This window comes from Tachypleus tridentatus, chromosome 8 (assembly GCF_004210375.1).
Source record: "Tachypleus tridentatus isolate NWPU-2018 chromosome 8, ASM421037v1, whole genome shotgun sequence".
In the NCBI taxonomy this organism is placed as follows: Eukaryota; Metazoa; Arthropoda; class Merostomata; order Xiphosura; family Limulidae; genus Tachypleus; species Tachypleus tridentatus.
In genome coordinates this window covers 10,456,364-10,474,049 of record NC_134832.1, presented here as the reverse complement: position 1 = coordinate 10,474,049, position 17,686 = coordinate 10,456,364, and the positions used below count along the sequence as shown (strand labels likewise).

At 36.9% G+C, this 17,686-nt stretch overlaps 1 protein-coding gene across 1 annotated transcript in view; it reads left to right on the top strand.

The window, feature by feature from the left end:
- Nucleotides 1-17,686, top strand: part of LOC143258513 (uncharacterized) — a 63,230-nt gene that overhangs the window by 36,437 nt on the left and 9,107 nt on the right. Inside the window, exons 7-8 of the mRNA XM_076517599.1 lie at nucleotides 7,101-7,252; nucleotides 16,206-16,882. Coding sequence (XP_076373714.1) covers nucleotides 7,101-7,252; nucleotides 16,206-16,882 — 829 coding nt within the window. The remainder of the gene's footprint in view (nucleotides 1-7,100; nucleotides 7,253-16,205; nucleotides 16,883-17,686) is intronic.

Genomic DNA, 17,686 nt, shown 5'->3' with positions numbered 1-17,686 from the left:
TGAAAAAAACAACAACTAAATGCCCAGGTGTTTTTGGCACTGTAGCCACTACCAGATATTCTTTTTTTTGTATGTTTGTGTCTAATGTGCATTAATGAATAGAGATGTAGTCAAAATAAAGATGTGTGGAATCAGCATTTGGTTATTTCAAAGTAATAAATTGTTGACTCACTTTGCATAAGTATGTTGTGTACAAAAAAATGACTGATTTTGTACCTTTGAGAATCTTTTTTTTTAATTTTTAAGAGTAAATAAAGTAGCACATACATGGAAGTAGTATGTCATTAAGTTTATCTTACATTGAACATACACGTAAATTGATGTACAACAGTTTAGGATTACAAAAGTTACTTAATTTTTAGATATTATATCTGTGGATAGGAATTCATATTTTTTGCCACTTTACATTTTTTCAAGTAAATTGCTTTTGTTAATTCAGTTTTAACAGTTTTTTTATATTTTGTCTTTTCTATTATTTATTTAGTGTTGTTCATTAAGTAAAATGAAAAAAATATTAAAATTTACATTTCTGCATAACTTGGAGGAGTTTTACCTGTAAACAACAGACTTACTGATTTTTTAAAAATTTTAATTCCAAACACAAAAAACAACTTAATTTTTGTTATGAAACTTCTACACCTTGAGAAGAATATTTTATCTATTTATTGGTGTTCAAACATTTTTGTGTTCTTTTCTGTTTAGATTTTATACAGGTCTTGGTTGTCACCCTTCTCATGATTTCACATTAAGTAGTATCACCATTTACTTATGAAACACAACTTTGAGAACAACTATAAAGTGTAAATATGATTAGATAGAGCAAGAATTAAATTTTTCACAGCATATCAGACTATATCCAGCAGCTTGAGTAGTGGATAATGGTTTTGTGGGAAAGTTTCCTTTTGCAGCTCATGTAGCATTGGTCGAGTACATTTAGTGGGAACATTTTTAAGACTCTAGAAAAAACAGCTGTGAATCTTGTGTCATTTCTGTAATTCTGTGCATACAGCTAGGTCAAAATGTACATGTCCATGCTTTGAATAAAATGTTATTGAAATTTTTATTAAGAAAATTTAGGGTTTTAAGCAATCCTTAAAAAAAGTCTAAAATTGATGTATTTTTGAAAGGCCTTAAAAAATCTTAAATTCACTGATTTTGGCTTGTAATATCTTAAAATGGTTTTGCCATATATTTTTTGTAAGTTTGGTTTATTACACACTTGATCTATGCTTAATAGTAGTATTACCATAATTTACATTCACTCTATCTAGGCTTACAAGAGCAATAAGTCAGGTTTGCTATGTATTCTTTCTGTCTTGGACTGGGAGCATAAAATTGCATTTGACTCATTTTCATAGATATTCACAGTGCTGCTAATGCAAATGGTGAGATTAAGCCTGCCATGGTTATGGTCTGTTTGTGTAAAGCATGGGACTCTAAGCATCTTAAAATTAGCAGAGTCCTGGTCGCCATTGGTCACCAAAAATGCAGTTGGGCCCACAAAAATGTGTCTGCTAGGTAGCTTGAATGGTCCCTCAAAGTCAGAGAAACCATTAAAGTACGACTCCACATAACTTGATCTAAGCATTTCATACCCAAGCAGAACTTATGATAAATCATGAATAGACCTTCCTAAATTTACAAACACTTATTCATGTCCAGTCCATAAATGCATTACTATTAATGGTTGTGCAGCAAATGTTTAGATTGAAGACGTGAGCATTAGCTAGTGTGTGGTGCATGAAGCACATGTAGCTTATCATGTATAATAAGCAGTATGTACATTTATGTGTGTTTGTATATGTATCTATATATATATATATATATATATTATCTATATAGATCAAGCAACGTATGTTAAAGATGATGTGGTCAAATTTTGTTACTTTGCTTGGGTTATGGCACTGATTATGTCAAGGCATAATTATCGATTGTTGGTTTAGTTATTCATGGCTGGGATGTGTTATTTCAAAGCTAGGCTGTTCAGGACTTCATGGCTTGTGAAAGTGGCATATAAAAATGTTAGTGCTCTCTGCATTGAGCAACTGGGAAACATTTTGAATAGTAATCATGAATGAAGGAGTTTCAAAATACACTTGTTGGTAAAAACGTTACTGCCCTATGCATGTTGTGCCAGACTGTACTAGAAATGCTTTATGCAGAGGAAGAGTTCTGTATATAAAACTTGGATTCTAGTCTCACCTGGTATGGGCTCACAATAATTGGATTAGTATGTATGTAAAAAATTTAACATCTGCATTATCTAAGCAGTTATTAAAAAATGTGAATTGCATGATGAAAAAAATTGTTGTAGGTTCCAAAGAATACTTTATCATTTCCTGTAAGTGAGGAAAAATACTAATGTTTTATTTGGGGATTTTTTACCCTTTCTGATACAATATATATTGGTTTATGTTTTAAGAAATGTGTTTTCATTTAAAAAATTAAAAACTTTAAATTTATCCTTGATTATTCACCTAAAAAGAGAAGAAAGGATTATTTTTAGCTTATGAGATGAAACATTATTTTTTTAATAACTGCTTGTATAACATCATGAGTGGGAGTTGATGAAAAGAAAAATTTATTTAAGCCCCTGGATACAGATGTAGTAACCAACAGTGCAGAATAATGACATTATCACCAATTGTATTGTAATAATGGAACATAATTCATCTTGCCAATTGTGTTCTAAAGTAACTGAACTAACCTGTGTGAACTTTAGTAAAAATGGATGATTGTTTAAAGTTCTGGACAAGAACTATGATGATTAACTGCTCTTGTCACTGACACTTACTGCAAAGAACCTGGCCCATGTTTATGCTCCTTGGTGTGGATTCCTGTACGTGGTGATGGGCCCTCCCAAAGAAAGGTTCCTCTGAGATCTAAACATCCACCTGTGTGTTTGCCATGTATGGCAAACTGTGAAGGGGAGGAGAGGATCCTGGTGGTTGAGGGGTCCAACCCCAACACTCCACTTTAGCCTTTAATTCCTGTAGGCGGGCAGCCTTGGGGTGGCCCCTCTAGAGTCAATCAGCTAGTCCACTTGAGCAAGGGTCAACCAAGTACCAGTGTTGGATGTTCTCAACAGGTCTTGTAAACATTGTATTTGATGCTGGTGTTTGGGTATAGTGCTCACAATACCCTGGCATTGCAGCAGTGTCCTGTAGTGCATCCTCTCACAGGCTCCATGGTGGGTGGAGTCAGTGGGCACTGAAATGCACCTTCTTTATTACAGACAAAATTTTGTCTTTCTGACAAAATTAATAAATATGAAAAAAAAATTGAAAAAAACAGGCCATTGGAAAATGACCAAACATGGACGATTTTGTTGTACAGCCAGATTCTGCACCTCGATTTCTGATTATCCATTTCTTATCTGAGAAATCCTTGAGACAGATGTCTCCATTCTTTATTTAAAAGGGATTAAAGGGACTTGCTTGCTCCCCAAAATCAGTAAAAAAGTTTTGCTCTGGAGACATTTTGGTGGAAACATATTTACCACAACATATCAAATTCCTCTTGAAATCAAAGGCCAATGGGGATATTCCCATTGAGGTTACTCCCCATGCACTTTGAATTCTTCCAAAAGAGTTATAGTTGAGAGGGATTTAAAGAACATTCCTAAGTTGGACATCCTTGCTGGTTAGTCCAATCAAGTATAAGTTGATCAAATATAGATGACATTAAGGATTTGAATGATTCTTGCCATTCCGTGTGCCTCTCCTTACAGGAAATGTTTCTGGAACCTGCTGACATAGTCACCCTTTGGGAGTTTTCCTTGTACAGGAACAACAGGTCATGTGATGGATGAGTGCAAGGTGGGGTGGCATTGCTGGTTGATCAGCATGTGCCCACCTTGTCTTTGTCACTTGATACACCCTTGGAGGCTGTAGCCTTCCATGTTTTCTTGGGTTGTACTATCACTATTTGTTCTCTCTACCTGCCTCCTGAAGAGATATATAATCAGTCAGACCTTGATGCCCTCACTGAGTGGTTACTATACCCCTTTTTACTATTGGGGGATTTTAATGGACGTAATCCCCTTTGGGGTGGTGCTGGTATTAATGGGAGGGGTCATGCAATAGAACATATGCTCTTGGACCACCTCTGCTGTTTGCAACTGTCTTTACTGTATGGTTCAAAATTTCTGTCCTTGTCATAGCATCCCACATGGGGTTATGTTTTCCTTCATCAGTGGGCCCCACACTTTTTCATAATAGACAGTCTACCATTGTTTCTTTTAGCCTTCATATCCAGGTGCAGTTGGATGAATTGGGCCTATTTTTGGATGAAATAGCAATATCAACAGGTAAGCCCATCCCACCATGGCTAATTACTATCACCAAATGTGACCTTTATATGCAAAAATGGCTCGTTTGGGTTGAGAAAATATTTTACATAGAAGAGCGAACAACGTTTCGACCTTCTTCGGTCATCGTCAGGTTCACAACAAGTGGGTTTCTCGACATCAAATGTGACCTTTGTTTGAGTCATCTGAAGAAGGCAGATACTCCTGATTGAAAGTATGACCTTATATTTCTCAAACATTTTCGAACCATCCTTCCATTCCCATTTATACAGATGGTTTGAAATCAGATGACTTGATGGGCTCTGCCATTGTTTGCCATGATATGGTTGTTGCACACAGAATCCTCTTTACAGTTTCTGTTTTCACTGCTGAATTGTATGCTGTTTCTCTTGTCCTGGATCACATAGAAGTTATGCAGTACACAAACTGTACTATTTATACTGATTCACTTAGCTCTCTGTTAGCTCTGGAATTGCTTCACTTCATTTCACACCCTATTTTCTCTGATATTCAAAACCAACTGGCCCATTTCTCTTTAACATCTACTTTTATCCAGTTCTTCTGGATACCAGACTATGTTGGTGTTTGCAGGAATGAGGTCACTGATGCTGCAGCTAAGTCTGTCTGCTCTGGCACTATCACTGCTATGCCTGCTCCATGTGTGGACTATGGTCCTGTATTTAAGGCTCATCTCTATAGCAGTTGGCAGTTGACTTAAGAGTGAGCAACGTGAAAACATGCTTTTCCAAATAAAACCCTCTATTTGACTTTGGTCCTCTTGTTTCCATAAGGATCAGAAGGAAGTTGTCCTAACTAGACTACACATTGGTCACAGTTTTGGGACTCATCAGTTTCTTTCATCTGTGACTGATGCATCGATGTGTTGTCCGTGTAACACAGGTCACAATAAGCCACATTTTACTGTCTTGTCATTGTTACGACTCTCAACGACAGCACCATTTCAGACATGTTTTGTCCCAAGGTCTATCCATAACGTTGGACAGTGTCATTGGCGAAAGCAACACTGTCCACCTTACAAATGTTTTTTTTTAGTTTTTTAAAGGCCATTGACCTTTTTAGCAATATTTAAATTTTATATTCATAAATTAGACCTTTTATCAATATGATTCCTTTTAAAGTACAACTAGTTCAATATGAAATTAGAAAATGACTATAATGGATTCAAATAACTTGAATCCAGGACTGGAAAGGCCAACTTCAGATGACTAACATTGATGTTTGAACTTACCAATTAGTCATTCTGGGGAGTTATGATAATTAAAAATATACTACAGAAAGTCCTTTAAAACTAGTATTATTGTACTTTCTCTGTCACTGCCGTACACTAGATACAAAAATTGGACTTAACGCTAATAAAGTTTTTAATTCAAAAATTAAACTGTTTTATTTTACTTTTATTCCTTTTTACTAATTTTAGTTTACTTTTAGCACTTTACTGGATGTGTTGGAACAGATAGCCTAGTTGCTTTGCATCATAAAACGCTAAATCAACCAACCCATACATGTGCATAAAATTTGAGAGAAACATTCACGTATTTTAAGTTAAAGCTACAAATCGTAATTTTAAACCCTTTTGATAGAGGATTAGTATAATATACAAAAGCTTATCTACACATTCTTTAATATATATGGTTGTAGCTTACCTCTCTAAAATAGTGTTAAAAAAATCTTTATTTATAGTAATGCTATAGAATCTGTATTCTAAATTAACAGTTTCTTGTCATCACCCACATGCACCTATACAGCTATATCAAGCATCATTATTTATACTATTTGCTTAAGCTAATATCGTGTGACACTAAACACTCTCCAGTTAGCAAATTTGTGTTTAAAAATTGGCAGTTAATAATGAATTGTAACCATGCACTCGTATGATTCTTTTGCTTAAGCTAGAAACTGCTAATTTAGTTTGTTTGGTCTAAACAAAACTTTTATATCTGCATGTGCTTTCACTCTGTAGTTTTACAGCTTTAAATCAGCCATTTTTAACATAAATGTAATATATATATGTAAATACAGTCAATTTTTACTCTTAAGTAAAGCTATAGTAAACATTTTAGACTGATAGCTCATATGACATTTTGCATAGATGTGTGCATACACTTTGGTCAAAACTGTGCATTTTTATTGAATAACTGCACATACAGCTTATAACTTAAATAAAAGTTGTCACTTTATTGTAGGTTATAAAGATCTGTTAGTATACTAAAGGTGAAAAACGATCTGTGAAGTGTCTTTCTTTGAAATAAAGTTTCCATATTTTTGGTGTGAGGAAGAAAAAAAGTAAGAAATTCAATCATTATTGGACATTTTATATCTTGTATTTCTTTTAATGGATTGTCTTGAAATTTGGTATGTGAAGTACTGGGCTGGTAGAACATATTCACTGAAAATATTTGTTTGTATTACAACAGCCTGAGCTACAGAAAGTGGAAAAATTGCTAAACTGTCACTGGTGGTAACAACACACAGCATTTCCTGCAGGTTGTTTTGGCTGCATGACTCTGCTGTGTGTCCTGATCTGAGAGTTTGAATCTTCAGTTTATGGAAATATAATGAGGATTGTTAACATAATGAAATGATAAATAATTTCTAAGATAGTACATGGTGAATTTATTTTACAGCATCAAATGTTGCATTAAATATCACTGAATTATTATTGAGATGTACAGTAAGATAGATGTAAAATTGCCACATATTAGTGACATCATATATAGAACATGTTTACATTTATATATGATATTATATTTGTTATTTTGGATTTTGTTAGACTTAATGGTCATGACCCAAAATGTGGAGAAAGTAAAAGAAGAAGAACGGCTTCGTTATATAGGTCGTGAAGAATCTCTTATGGGCTTTGACAATATGACATACAGTATGCGGCTTGATCCCACAGTCGTGGTAAATTACATGAAGAGAAAAGTATGTACTAGTATGTTTTATCTATTTGTTTTTCAGTCTTTGGTTTTAAAACATTTTTACAAAGCTGCTGCTCAATGCAATAAAAACTCGGAATGTGTCTTTCCGGAACTAAACTAAAATGGTTAATATATAGTTATATTGGTTCATAACGTGAATGGTATGTGTGAATAGTAATACATGATTGTGGTGGTTTCTCTTTCTGAATTATTTTTTGAGTTAATTTATATTTGGTCAAAATTTCAGCAATTGTCTTTAGGTGCTTCTTTTTTTTTTTAGAAACATTTAAAAATGATTGCTGGAATTGTAACTGAAAGCTTCTGGATTAAATCACAAAAACAATGTAGAAGAGAAAAACTCACTTTCATGCCTTGAAATACATGATTAATGTAAAGTTTGGATATGTATTTAAGATTTTAATGTGATTTAAATACAAGTACTAATAGCTATTAAGAGTAAAAATTTAAGTAATTGTGTGTTGTAGTATTACTTGATATCAGTAAAAACTGAATTAATATATTTTTTTCAGTGCTTTTAATGTTTCTTTTCATTCTGTTCCTTTATATGTTATTACAAAGGTATAAATGAGAACTAAAACAGTTTGGATATTAATGAATGCAATTCTTGATGATACTGTTGATTTTATGTTTTATGTAAGGCATTCCTGTTAAAAGGATAACTTTTAAACATACTAGTTAAAAAGGTAACTTTTTAACATGACATCTGCATTTAATAGTGCTTGTTAATGTTCAGTTAATCTTTTCTCAAAATACACGTCACAACATTTTACAGGATTACACTCAAATTTTAAGCTATTTTGTTGTCAGTATGTATGAACTGTCCTGAGTTCAAAGCATATTTAATAAGTCAGGTTATAATATTAATAAAGTTTTAATTTCTTAATTTTAAAATGTAATGTATAACTAAATTCTTTTACTCCCTTTGTGCATGTAACATGACATTGTCAGCTCTGATTTGCTGATCCTCTGTTTTTCATGACCCTCCTCTGGTGTGCATTATAGTACAGATATTACTAAGACATACTGTAATTTTTCTAACCTTCAATTTTCTTTGTTTATGTAGACATAAACTAGAAAGTCAGGCTCACTTCACATTTCCACCTACCACGGTTTTTCTTTTACAAATTATCATTAATGCTGCCTTATTCTCAGTGTAGAAGTTTAGCTGTTTAACCTATGAATTGAAAATTGCTATCACTGAGCTCAGATTGAGTACCCAAGATAATTATTTTAACTGTATTTCTACCAGGCTTTCATATTGTAAAGACTTAATGTTGCTATTCTTATATTTCATACCAAAAATAAGATTAGCAGATAAAATTGTTTAAAATTTGACAAGAATTTTCATAAAATATGCAGTTTTAGAAAAATAAAGCATTTTTTTTCCTTCTGTTTCTCCCCTCGGTGTGGATTACTGTACGTGGTGAGGGGACCTCCCAGGGAAGGTTCTGTTCTGTCTGATTACCTTCTCTGGGATCTAAACATCCACCCACGTGTTTGCTGTGTGTGGCGACCCGTGAAGGGGAGGAGAGGATCCTAGTGGTTGAGGGGTTCAATCCTAAGACACCACTTTGGCCTTGAATTCCTGTAGACAGGCAGCCTTTGGGTGGCCCCCCCTTGGGTCAATCGGCTGGTCCACTTGGGCTAGAGTCAACCAAGTACCAGTGTTGGAAGTTCTTAACGGATGGTGTGGACATTCTGCCTGAAGCTGGTTTTTGGGTATAGTGCTCACGAAACCCTGGCGTTGCTGCATTGTCCTTGCATGACATTGTAGTGCATCCCCTCGTAGGGCTCCACGGTGGGTGGGGTCAGTGGGTACCAAAATTTACTTTTTTCCTATGGATCCTCCTTCAAAAAATTTAAATAAAATAGTGAGAAAACAGTCAATAGGTAAGCGACCACGTCTTGAAGCATCTCAACAGCAATCTTCAACGTCTGTAACACACGTACCTCATTTTTTTATATTACATTCTCTTTCAGAAAAACCTTTAGGGCAATTGTCCCCCTTTTTTATTCAGAAGGGACTAGAGGGTCTTGCTGGCTCTACAAAGTCAGTAAAGAAGCTTCGATCTGGAGACATATTGGTTGAAACATCCACAATCCACCACAGTGAACTCCTCTTGAATTCAACAGCAATTGGGGATATACTGATTGAGGTTACCCCTCATGCTACCTTGAATTCATCACGAGGAGTTATTGCTGAGAGGGATTTGAAGAACGTCCCCGAGTCAGAGATTCTCGCTGGTCTCTCCACTTGAGGAGTTTCTGCAGTGAGGCATATCTCCACTCGCAAAGATGGAATTACACTGCCAACAAATACCCTCGTTTTGACATTTACATCATCATGTGCACCTGGCACCATCAAGGTAGGTTATCTCATTTGCAGGGTACGGCCATACATTCCAAACCCTCTCCGATGTTTCTAATGTCAGAGATTCGGCCACTCGAAGACATCATGTGGTGGTTCCCTGACATGTGCTCGTTGTGGGGGCAAGGACCACGATGCCTATGAATGTGACATGGACCCACATTGAGTCAACTGCAACAGTTCTCACCCCTCCTACTTTTGTTCTTGCCCAAAATGGTTGGAGGAAAAAGAGATGCAGCGTTTGAAAACGAGTCATAACATTAGTTATCCTGAGGCTCGGAAATTGCTGCCTGCTACTCCATCTCGGACATATGCTGCTGCAGTGGGAGTGCAGACAAATCTCTCTGTGCCTCCAAGAGAATCGTTTTCAAAACAAATGAAAAGCCTTTTGACCTCCATGGTTAAAAAAGGTTGATGAATCGACTTCCACACCCATCTCTGTTCCTCCCATACATTCCAACAAACCTCAAGATCCACATCCTTCAGTTTCAAATACAGGCATTTCTTCTGATACATCTTTTTCTCCCACCCCAAGAGGCAAAACAATCATTCGTTTGCATCCTCAGTCACTGGAATCCCTTTCCAATAACAAAGACCTGCCCACTTGACCCAGGGCAGGATCCATGGAGGTTGATAGACCTCCTCTGACTAAGGACAGTAAGGAAAAAAGACGTGGTCGTAAACAGAAGGGTTCTCCAGCCATTTCGCCTACCTGTCATTAAAAAATGGCCACCTTGATACAATGGAACTGTCGAGGTTTATGTTCTAATCTGGATGATATCAAAACACTGATTGCTTCCTACCATCCTGTATGTCTTTCCTTACAAGAAACATTTCTAAAACCTGCTTATACAGTCACCATTCGGCAGTTTTCTCTGTACAGAAATGACAGGCTGTTTGATGGACGAGTGCATGGAGGGGTGGCACTATTGGTTGATCAGCATGTGCCCACCTTGTCTTTGTCACTCAACACACCCTTGGAGGCCGTAGCCATCCGTGTTTCCTTGGGTCATACCATCACTGTTTGTTCTCTCTACCTGTTCCCTGGTGAGACACATGATCAATCAGACCTTGATGCTCTCGTTGAACAGTTGCTGTCTCCATTTCTAATCCTGGGAGACTTAAATGGACATCATCCCCTCTGGGGAAGTGCTGTTATTGATGGGAGGGGTCGCTCTGTAGAGCGTATGCTCTCTGATCACAACCTTTCTCTTTTCAATACTGGTTCTTCCACTTATTTTGCACATGCACCTAGTCAGTCCCTTACCACTATTGATCTGTCAGTTTGCTCCCCTTCATTATTCTTCCATTTTTCATGGAGGGTTGACAATAATCCACCAGGCAGTGATCATTTTCCTATACTCTTGAGAGAGACTGGCAGTGGTCGATGCCACCCTACCCGCATGCCCCGGGTGGAAGCTGGATCAGGCAGACTGGTCCACTTTCACTGCTCTTGCAGAACTTGATCCTGCCATCGTGAATCAGCCATCAATAGACGACTGTGTGGCAGCGGTGACTGGCTGTATTATAAAAGCACCTGCTCAGTGTATTCCTAAATCCTCGACATGTTTTTCACGATATCCTCGTCCGTGGTGGAATCCAGCTTGCACGGAAGACTCAAAAACGGGCCTGGGATACTTTTTGTAGATATCCCACGCTTTCGAACCACGTCGCTTTCCAACTGTCTCGTGCACATGCTAGGTGGGTGAAACGTCAAAACCAGAAGGAATCGTGGATTAAGTTCACAACTAGCGTATCTTGTACTACCAGTTCCAAGATCATATGGGACAGGATTCGAAAGGTTAGTGGGCACTACAATTCTGTCCCCCTCTCGATCTTACTCTCTGATGGTCAGGAGGTGGCTGATGTCTGGAGCATTGCTGATACTCTCTCGGTGAAAGCTTTTGCTGGGTATCAAGCACTTCTGCTTGTTCCTCCACCTTCTTGGCCATCAAGACTCAGGCTGAGCGTTCACCTCTTTCCTTTCAAACTAACTGTCTCTTTGACTATAATTGTCCCTTTACACTGGTGGAACTGAAAATGGCCCTTCATCGGTCTGCCAGTACATCTGTTGGACCAGATGATGTACACTATGACATGCTGCACCATCTATCTCCTGCTTCTCTTGATGTCCTTCTAATTGTCTTTAACCGGATCTGGCAGAAGAATGATTTCCTGATGCCTGGCGCCAGGCTATTATTTTACCTTTCTCTAAGCCAGGGAAAGATCCCAAGATTCCTTCAAACTACCATCCAATTGCTTTGACGAGTTGTTTCTGTAAGACCTTAGGAAGGATGGTTAATGCTCGTCTTGTTTGGTTCCTTGAATCAAACAACCTCCTCTCGTCCACCCAGTGTGGGTTCCTACGACAGCACTCCACCACAGACCACCTAATTCGTCTTGAAACATCAATCAGAGAAGCCTTTCTCAAACGCCAACATCTTGTATCAGTATTCTTTGACATTGAGAAGGCTTATGACACAACATGAAGGTATGGCATCTTGCAAGATTTCCATACATATGAATTACGTGGCCATTTACCCATGTTTATTAAAAATTTTTTACTGGACAGGAGATTCAAAGTTCGTGTGGGTTCGACACTTTCCCGTTCGTTTGTACAGGAACTTGGAGTCCCTCAAGGCTGTGTTTTGAGTGTCACACTTTTCAGTATAAAGATAAATGCCATCACTGAACAACTCCCTCACTACTGCGAATGGGCTGTATGTCGATGACTTTCACATCTCATGTCAGTCGTCGAACATGAGATATATTGAGCAGCAACTACAAACTGCCCTCAATCATGTACTGAAGTTGACTATGGCGAACGGCTTTAATTTCTCTCTCTCTAAAACCGTTTGCATACACTTTTGCCACCAACAGGGTATTCACCCTGATCCTGAACTTCATATCGGTGAAGTTTCACTGCCAGTGGTCCCTGAGACCAAGTTCTTGGGACTTATCTTTGACTGTAAGCTGACCTTTATACCACACTTTAAGCAGCTTCGGGTCAAATGCACAAGAGCACTGAACATCCTCCGTGTCCTCTCTACTACCAGTTGGGGAGCAGATCGATGTTCAATGTTAAAGGTATATCGTGCTCTTATTCGATCAAAACTCGACTATGAATCAAAAGTCTATGGCTCTGCCAGACCCTTGGCCTTAAAAATGCTGGACCCCATTCATCACCAAGGACTTCGACTCTGCACTGGGGCTTTCCGCACCTCTCCAGTTCAAAGCTTATACGTTGAATCTCATGAACCTTCTCTGCACCTTCGTCATTTGCAACTGTCTTTACTATATTCTTCGAAACTTCATTCCTTAACAAAGCATCCCACCTGGGGATGTGTTTTCCTTCCTCAGTGGGCCGTACTTTTTCAGAACAGACGATCTGCCATTTCTCCCTTTGGTCCAGTTGCATCCAGGTGCAATTGGATGAATTGGGTCTGTCCTTGGATGACATTGCAGATTTCACAGGTCAGCCCATCCCATTATGGATTTTTACAGCCCCCAAATATGGCCTTTTTTTCAATCATCTGAAAAAGGCAGATACTCCAGATTGGAAGTACTGTCTTTTATTTAATGAACATCTTTCAAACAATCATTCCATTCCCATTTATACAGATGGTTCCAAGTCAGGTAATTCAGTGGGCTCTGCTATGGTTTGCTGCAGTTCGGTGGTTGCGCGCAGAATCCCCTCTACAGCTTCTGTGTTCACTGCTGAACTGTATGCCATATCTCTTGCCCTGGATATATAGAAGCTGAGCAGTACTCCAACTGCACTATTTATACTGACTTACTTAGTTCTATACTGGCCCTGTAATCGCTACACGTTGGCTCACACCCTGTTCTCGCTGATATTCAAAACTGATTGGCCCATTTCTCATTAACTGCTACTTTTATTCAGTTTTTCTGGATACCAGGCCATGTTGGTATTCGTGGGAACGAGCTTGCAGACACGGCAGCTAAATCTATCTGCTCTGGCACTATCACCACTGTGCCTATTCCGTACATGGACTATGGTCTTGTATTCAAGGCTTGGCTGCTTGCCAGCTGGCAGTCCACTTGGAGTGAGCAACACGACAACAAGCTATTTCAAATAAAACCCTATATTGAGCTTTGGCCATCAAGCTTCCGTACCGTTCGGAAGGAGGAAGTTGTTCTGACTAGACTACGCATTGGTCACAGTTTTTTAACTCATTGTTTTCTTTTATCTGGAACTGATGCACCAATGTGTAACACTCAAATCACTATAAGCCACATTTTACTTTCTTGCCATCGTTTCGATTCTCAACGATTCTGGTACTCAGGTCACAATAAGTCACAATTTACTGTCTTTTCATCATTAAGACTCTCAGTGATGGCACCATTTTAAACATGTTTTTTCCCAGGGTGTATCTGTAACATTGGACAATGTTATTGGTGATGGTGACACTGTCCACCTTGATAAAATTTTTAGTTTTTTAATGGCCATTAATCTTTTTAATCTCATTTAAGTGTTGGATATTTATTCATTACACCTTTTTAATTGTGGTTCCCTTTTTACAGTTTCATTCTCTCTAGCTCAATTTGACATTGTAAAATGGCCAGAATATTCTATAACTCGACACCAGGACTGGAAAGGCCAACTTTAGGTGACTAACGCTGCTGTTTGAACTACCTGTTAGTCGTCCTGGCGAGTTGTTATTACACTTTTGCTGCATGTAATTTAACACTTCTATTACTTTACCTTTTAATACTGGCCATAATGACACATAACCTTGAACCAGGACTGGAAAGGCCAACTTCAGGTGACTGACAGTATTTCTTGAACATACCTGTTAGTCTTCCTGGCGGGTTATGATCATTACCATTCTGCTAGAGAAAGTCCTTTACAACTTCTTTTACTCTGCTATCTCTCTTAACATTGTTGACTAGGTGTCAACATTGGTTTTATGCTTTTTCTGTTTTTCAATGATGTTTTGTTTTGCTTCATTTCCTTTTATGTATTTTACTTCATTTAATTTATTTTTACCTTTTTACTGAATTTTTGGCAAAGCCTAGCTGCTTTGTACCATAAAACACTAAATCATTCAATTAATCAATCAACCTTCTGTTTCAAAAAAAAAAAAAATCATTTTTTACTCTATATATTTGCATATGGACTCTTAATAGTTCAATTGGAAGGTAATTTTGATGTTGAATACAAAAATACTGTTTACTATCTTAGTTTTCACAGTTCTTTTGCATAATCTCTAGAATCTCCATTTTCTCTACTGTGTCACTAACTCCAGATATCATCACCAATTTACAGCTGAATGAAATATTTAAAATTAAGAAAAAGAAATATGTACTTGACATTGTGGTATAGTATTAAAATAGCTTATTTGATTTATATGCATAATTTCATGCCTTTACCTTTTTACTTGTAATTTAATTTTAATACTTTATTTTACTTTCCTGAGAGTTAAATAAGGGACCAGTGTAGACTGTACTTACTCATGAGTTATAATGAGGAAAGTAGAAAAGACATCCCTGCAAATTCTCCATGACCTGTTGAGAACCTAGTGATGACCTGCTTTCAAAAATATGATTTTTGTTGTCATTTATTACACTGTCTTATGATGATGCCCTCTGATGGGCTCTCCCACGTGCATCTCCTCCTCCTTCTATCTTAGCCTGGGAGTTCTTACTTCTTACAAGTGTCTAACCACTGGACTGGGGTGGTGGACTATAGTGGCTACCTCTAGAGTGTGACCAATCCCACTTAGTAGAGAGTAAGACATTGGTTTTCATGTTCATGTTTATTCATGTGGCTGATTTTTGCAAATCCTACTGCTGCTGAAATGTTGGGTTCCCAGTTGAATTGTTGTAGAACCAGTCAACATAATTGCTTACTTAGTTGCAGTTCCAATGATAAATTCTTATTCTGCTTCATTGTACTTGAAATAAAGATAATAGGGACCCTCTTACTTAAACCCAAATGACACATTCCTTGTGTGCCATCTAGTTTTGGACTGGAATTGTTTCACCTGATACTGGTTATGACTGTGCTTGTTTTTTTTCTTTCCATCCTAGTAACCCTGATGTATACAATTGCATTACTCTAAATTAGTTTGCTGTTGAATTCTGTTGATTATAAACAGAGTACAAGTGCACTGGTTGTAGATTTCCTGGTCTAATGATATTTTATTCAGTTTTCATTGTTTCGGGAATACTTTCATCAACATTTATGCACACAAAGAGAACAGTTATAAAGATTGTTTAAACAAGTGTAAGAAACTAATCCTTCTTTTTATAATCCTTGAACTTCACATATAACAATGTCCTTAAGACACAGAATTATTATAATAATGCTAAAAATGATGTTGCTCACTCAAAGAAAATTAAAATCTTAGATGAATAAAGGAAGATATATGTTAAATATTTAATTCTAAGAAAGTATATTCACTAGCTAAAATTAAAGTAGGTGTATTAATAATTCATGATAAAGAAGTTAGCAAAGGAAGCTGAAAAAAGGCACCTCCAATTATTGCATAATAGATTCATTTGTACAATGTATTTTTTTTACAATGTGATGTGTATTGTATAGGTAAACAAGTTCACTTGTGAGCAAGTTGCTGAAAAAAATCCAGAAAGTTTGATCCTGAAAGGGGACATAGCCTTTGGGAAAGAGGATCAGCTGGAAAATGAAGCTAGAACAGCTGTCAGACTTGCAAACTTTATATCAGCCATGCAACAAATCATTGACCCCGAAGAATTATTTGCAGAATTCAGAGTTCCTGATCGACCATTAAATGAAGATCAAGTTATTGGTGAAGTACTGGCTAATGTTATAGCTAATGAAAAAATTGTTGGTTGTGGAGTTTTCTTCAATCGTAATCAGTTTCCCAGCAGAACACTGTTTGCCCCATATGCTTATCGCACTAAGCGAAACACACAGAATTTTTTTGTGGAAGACATTGCAAGGCATAGAGGAAGTAAAACATATTTGAATAAGGATTGGTTCCAGCACTTGAAAGTGCGGTGGTTGACTAACACTGATGATCTTGAAACTTACACAACTAAGATAATGATTCGTTACAATTCTTCAGGGCACTATCCTATTAGATATGATCACTACCCCCTTCAGTACAAGGCTGCTGACATTCAGCATGGCTATTGGACATCACCATACTTTGACTGTAAAGGATTTCACAATGAGTGGTTGGTAACATATGCAGCCCCATTCTTTGGTTGGGATAAAATCAAAAGTAGTCTTGAGTTCAAGTAAGTGAAGAATACATTTTTAGACACTTAAATTAGAGGTGCTACAACATATTTCTGTTGAACCTAATACCAGAGTATGTCAGATGTTGAGGTCATGTTTGTTAATTATTAACTTAAGGCTATTATTTGTATTTCTTAATAGTAAAAGTATATACTATTGTTGCTGGGCTTAGGATTCATCTGCAGTAAGTGTCTATGACTTGTTGGTCATAAATTTGCAAAAGAATATATGTATGTGTGTGTGTATGTTGGTATTTATATTTGGAATATGTTAAATGTATGTACTATAAATTCTTTACTTTTTAGAGATCATAGATATATCATAAATGCTATATAGTTTTTTCTTCTGGTCTTTAGAATTTCAGTTGACAAGCTAAACTGCCTTTCACTTTTTCTATCACCCTAGTATTAGTGTTGCACTTACAGTTGTGACACGAGTAATTGCAGTCATTTACTGCTCTTCCAGTAACTGTTTAGTCTTCTTTTCTTAGAATATTCTCTGTTCCTCTTGTTAAAGTGCAATTAGGTTGATTCAATTACTTTAGAACTACAGTTTTGAAGGAATAAGTTTTTATTCTTTTCTACTGTTAGTCATACTCTAATATTAAATGTAAGAATTAGGTTAATCATTAGGCATATAATTTCTACTTCAGTTAATTTCATACCAAACCTTTCCTTGGGCATTACTTTACTCTCTTCTACTATTGTCTTTGTGTGTCTGCTGTTTCCCCCTCATCCTACTTGTATGTTTGTTACTAAATCATTTGCTTGTTACATTCTTGACATCAGCATGTTATGAACACA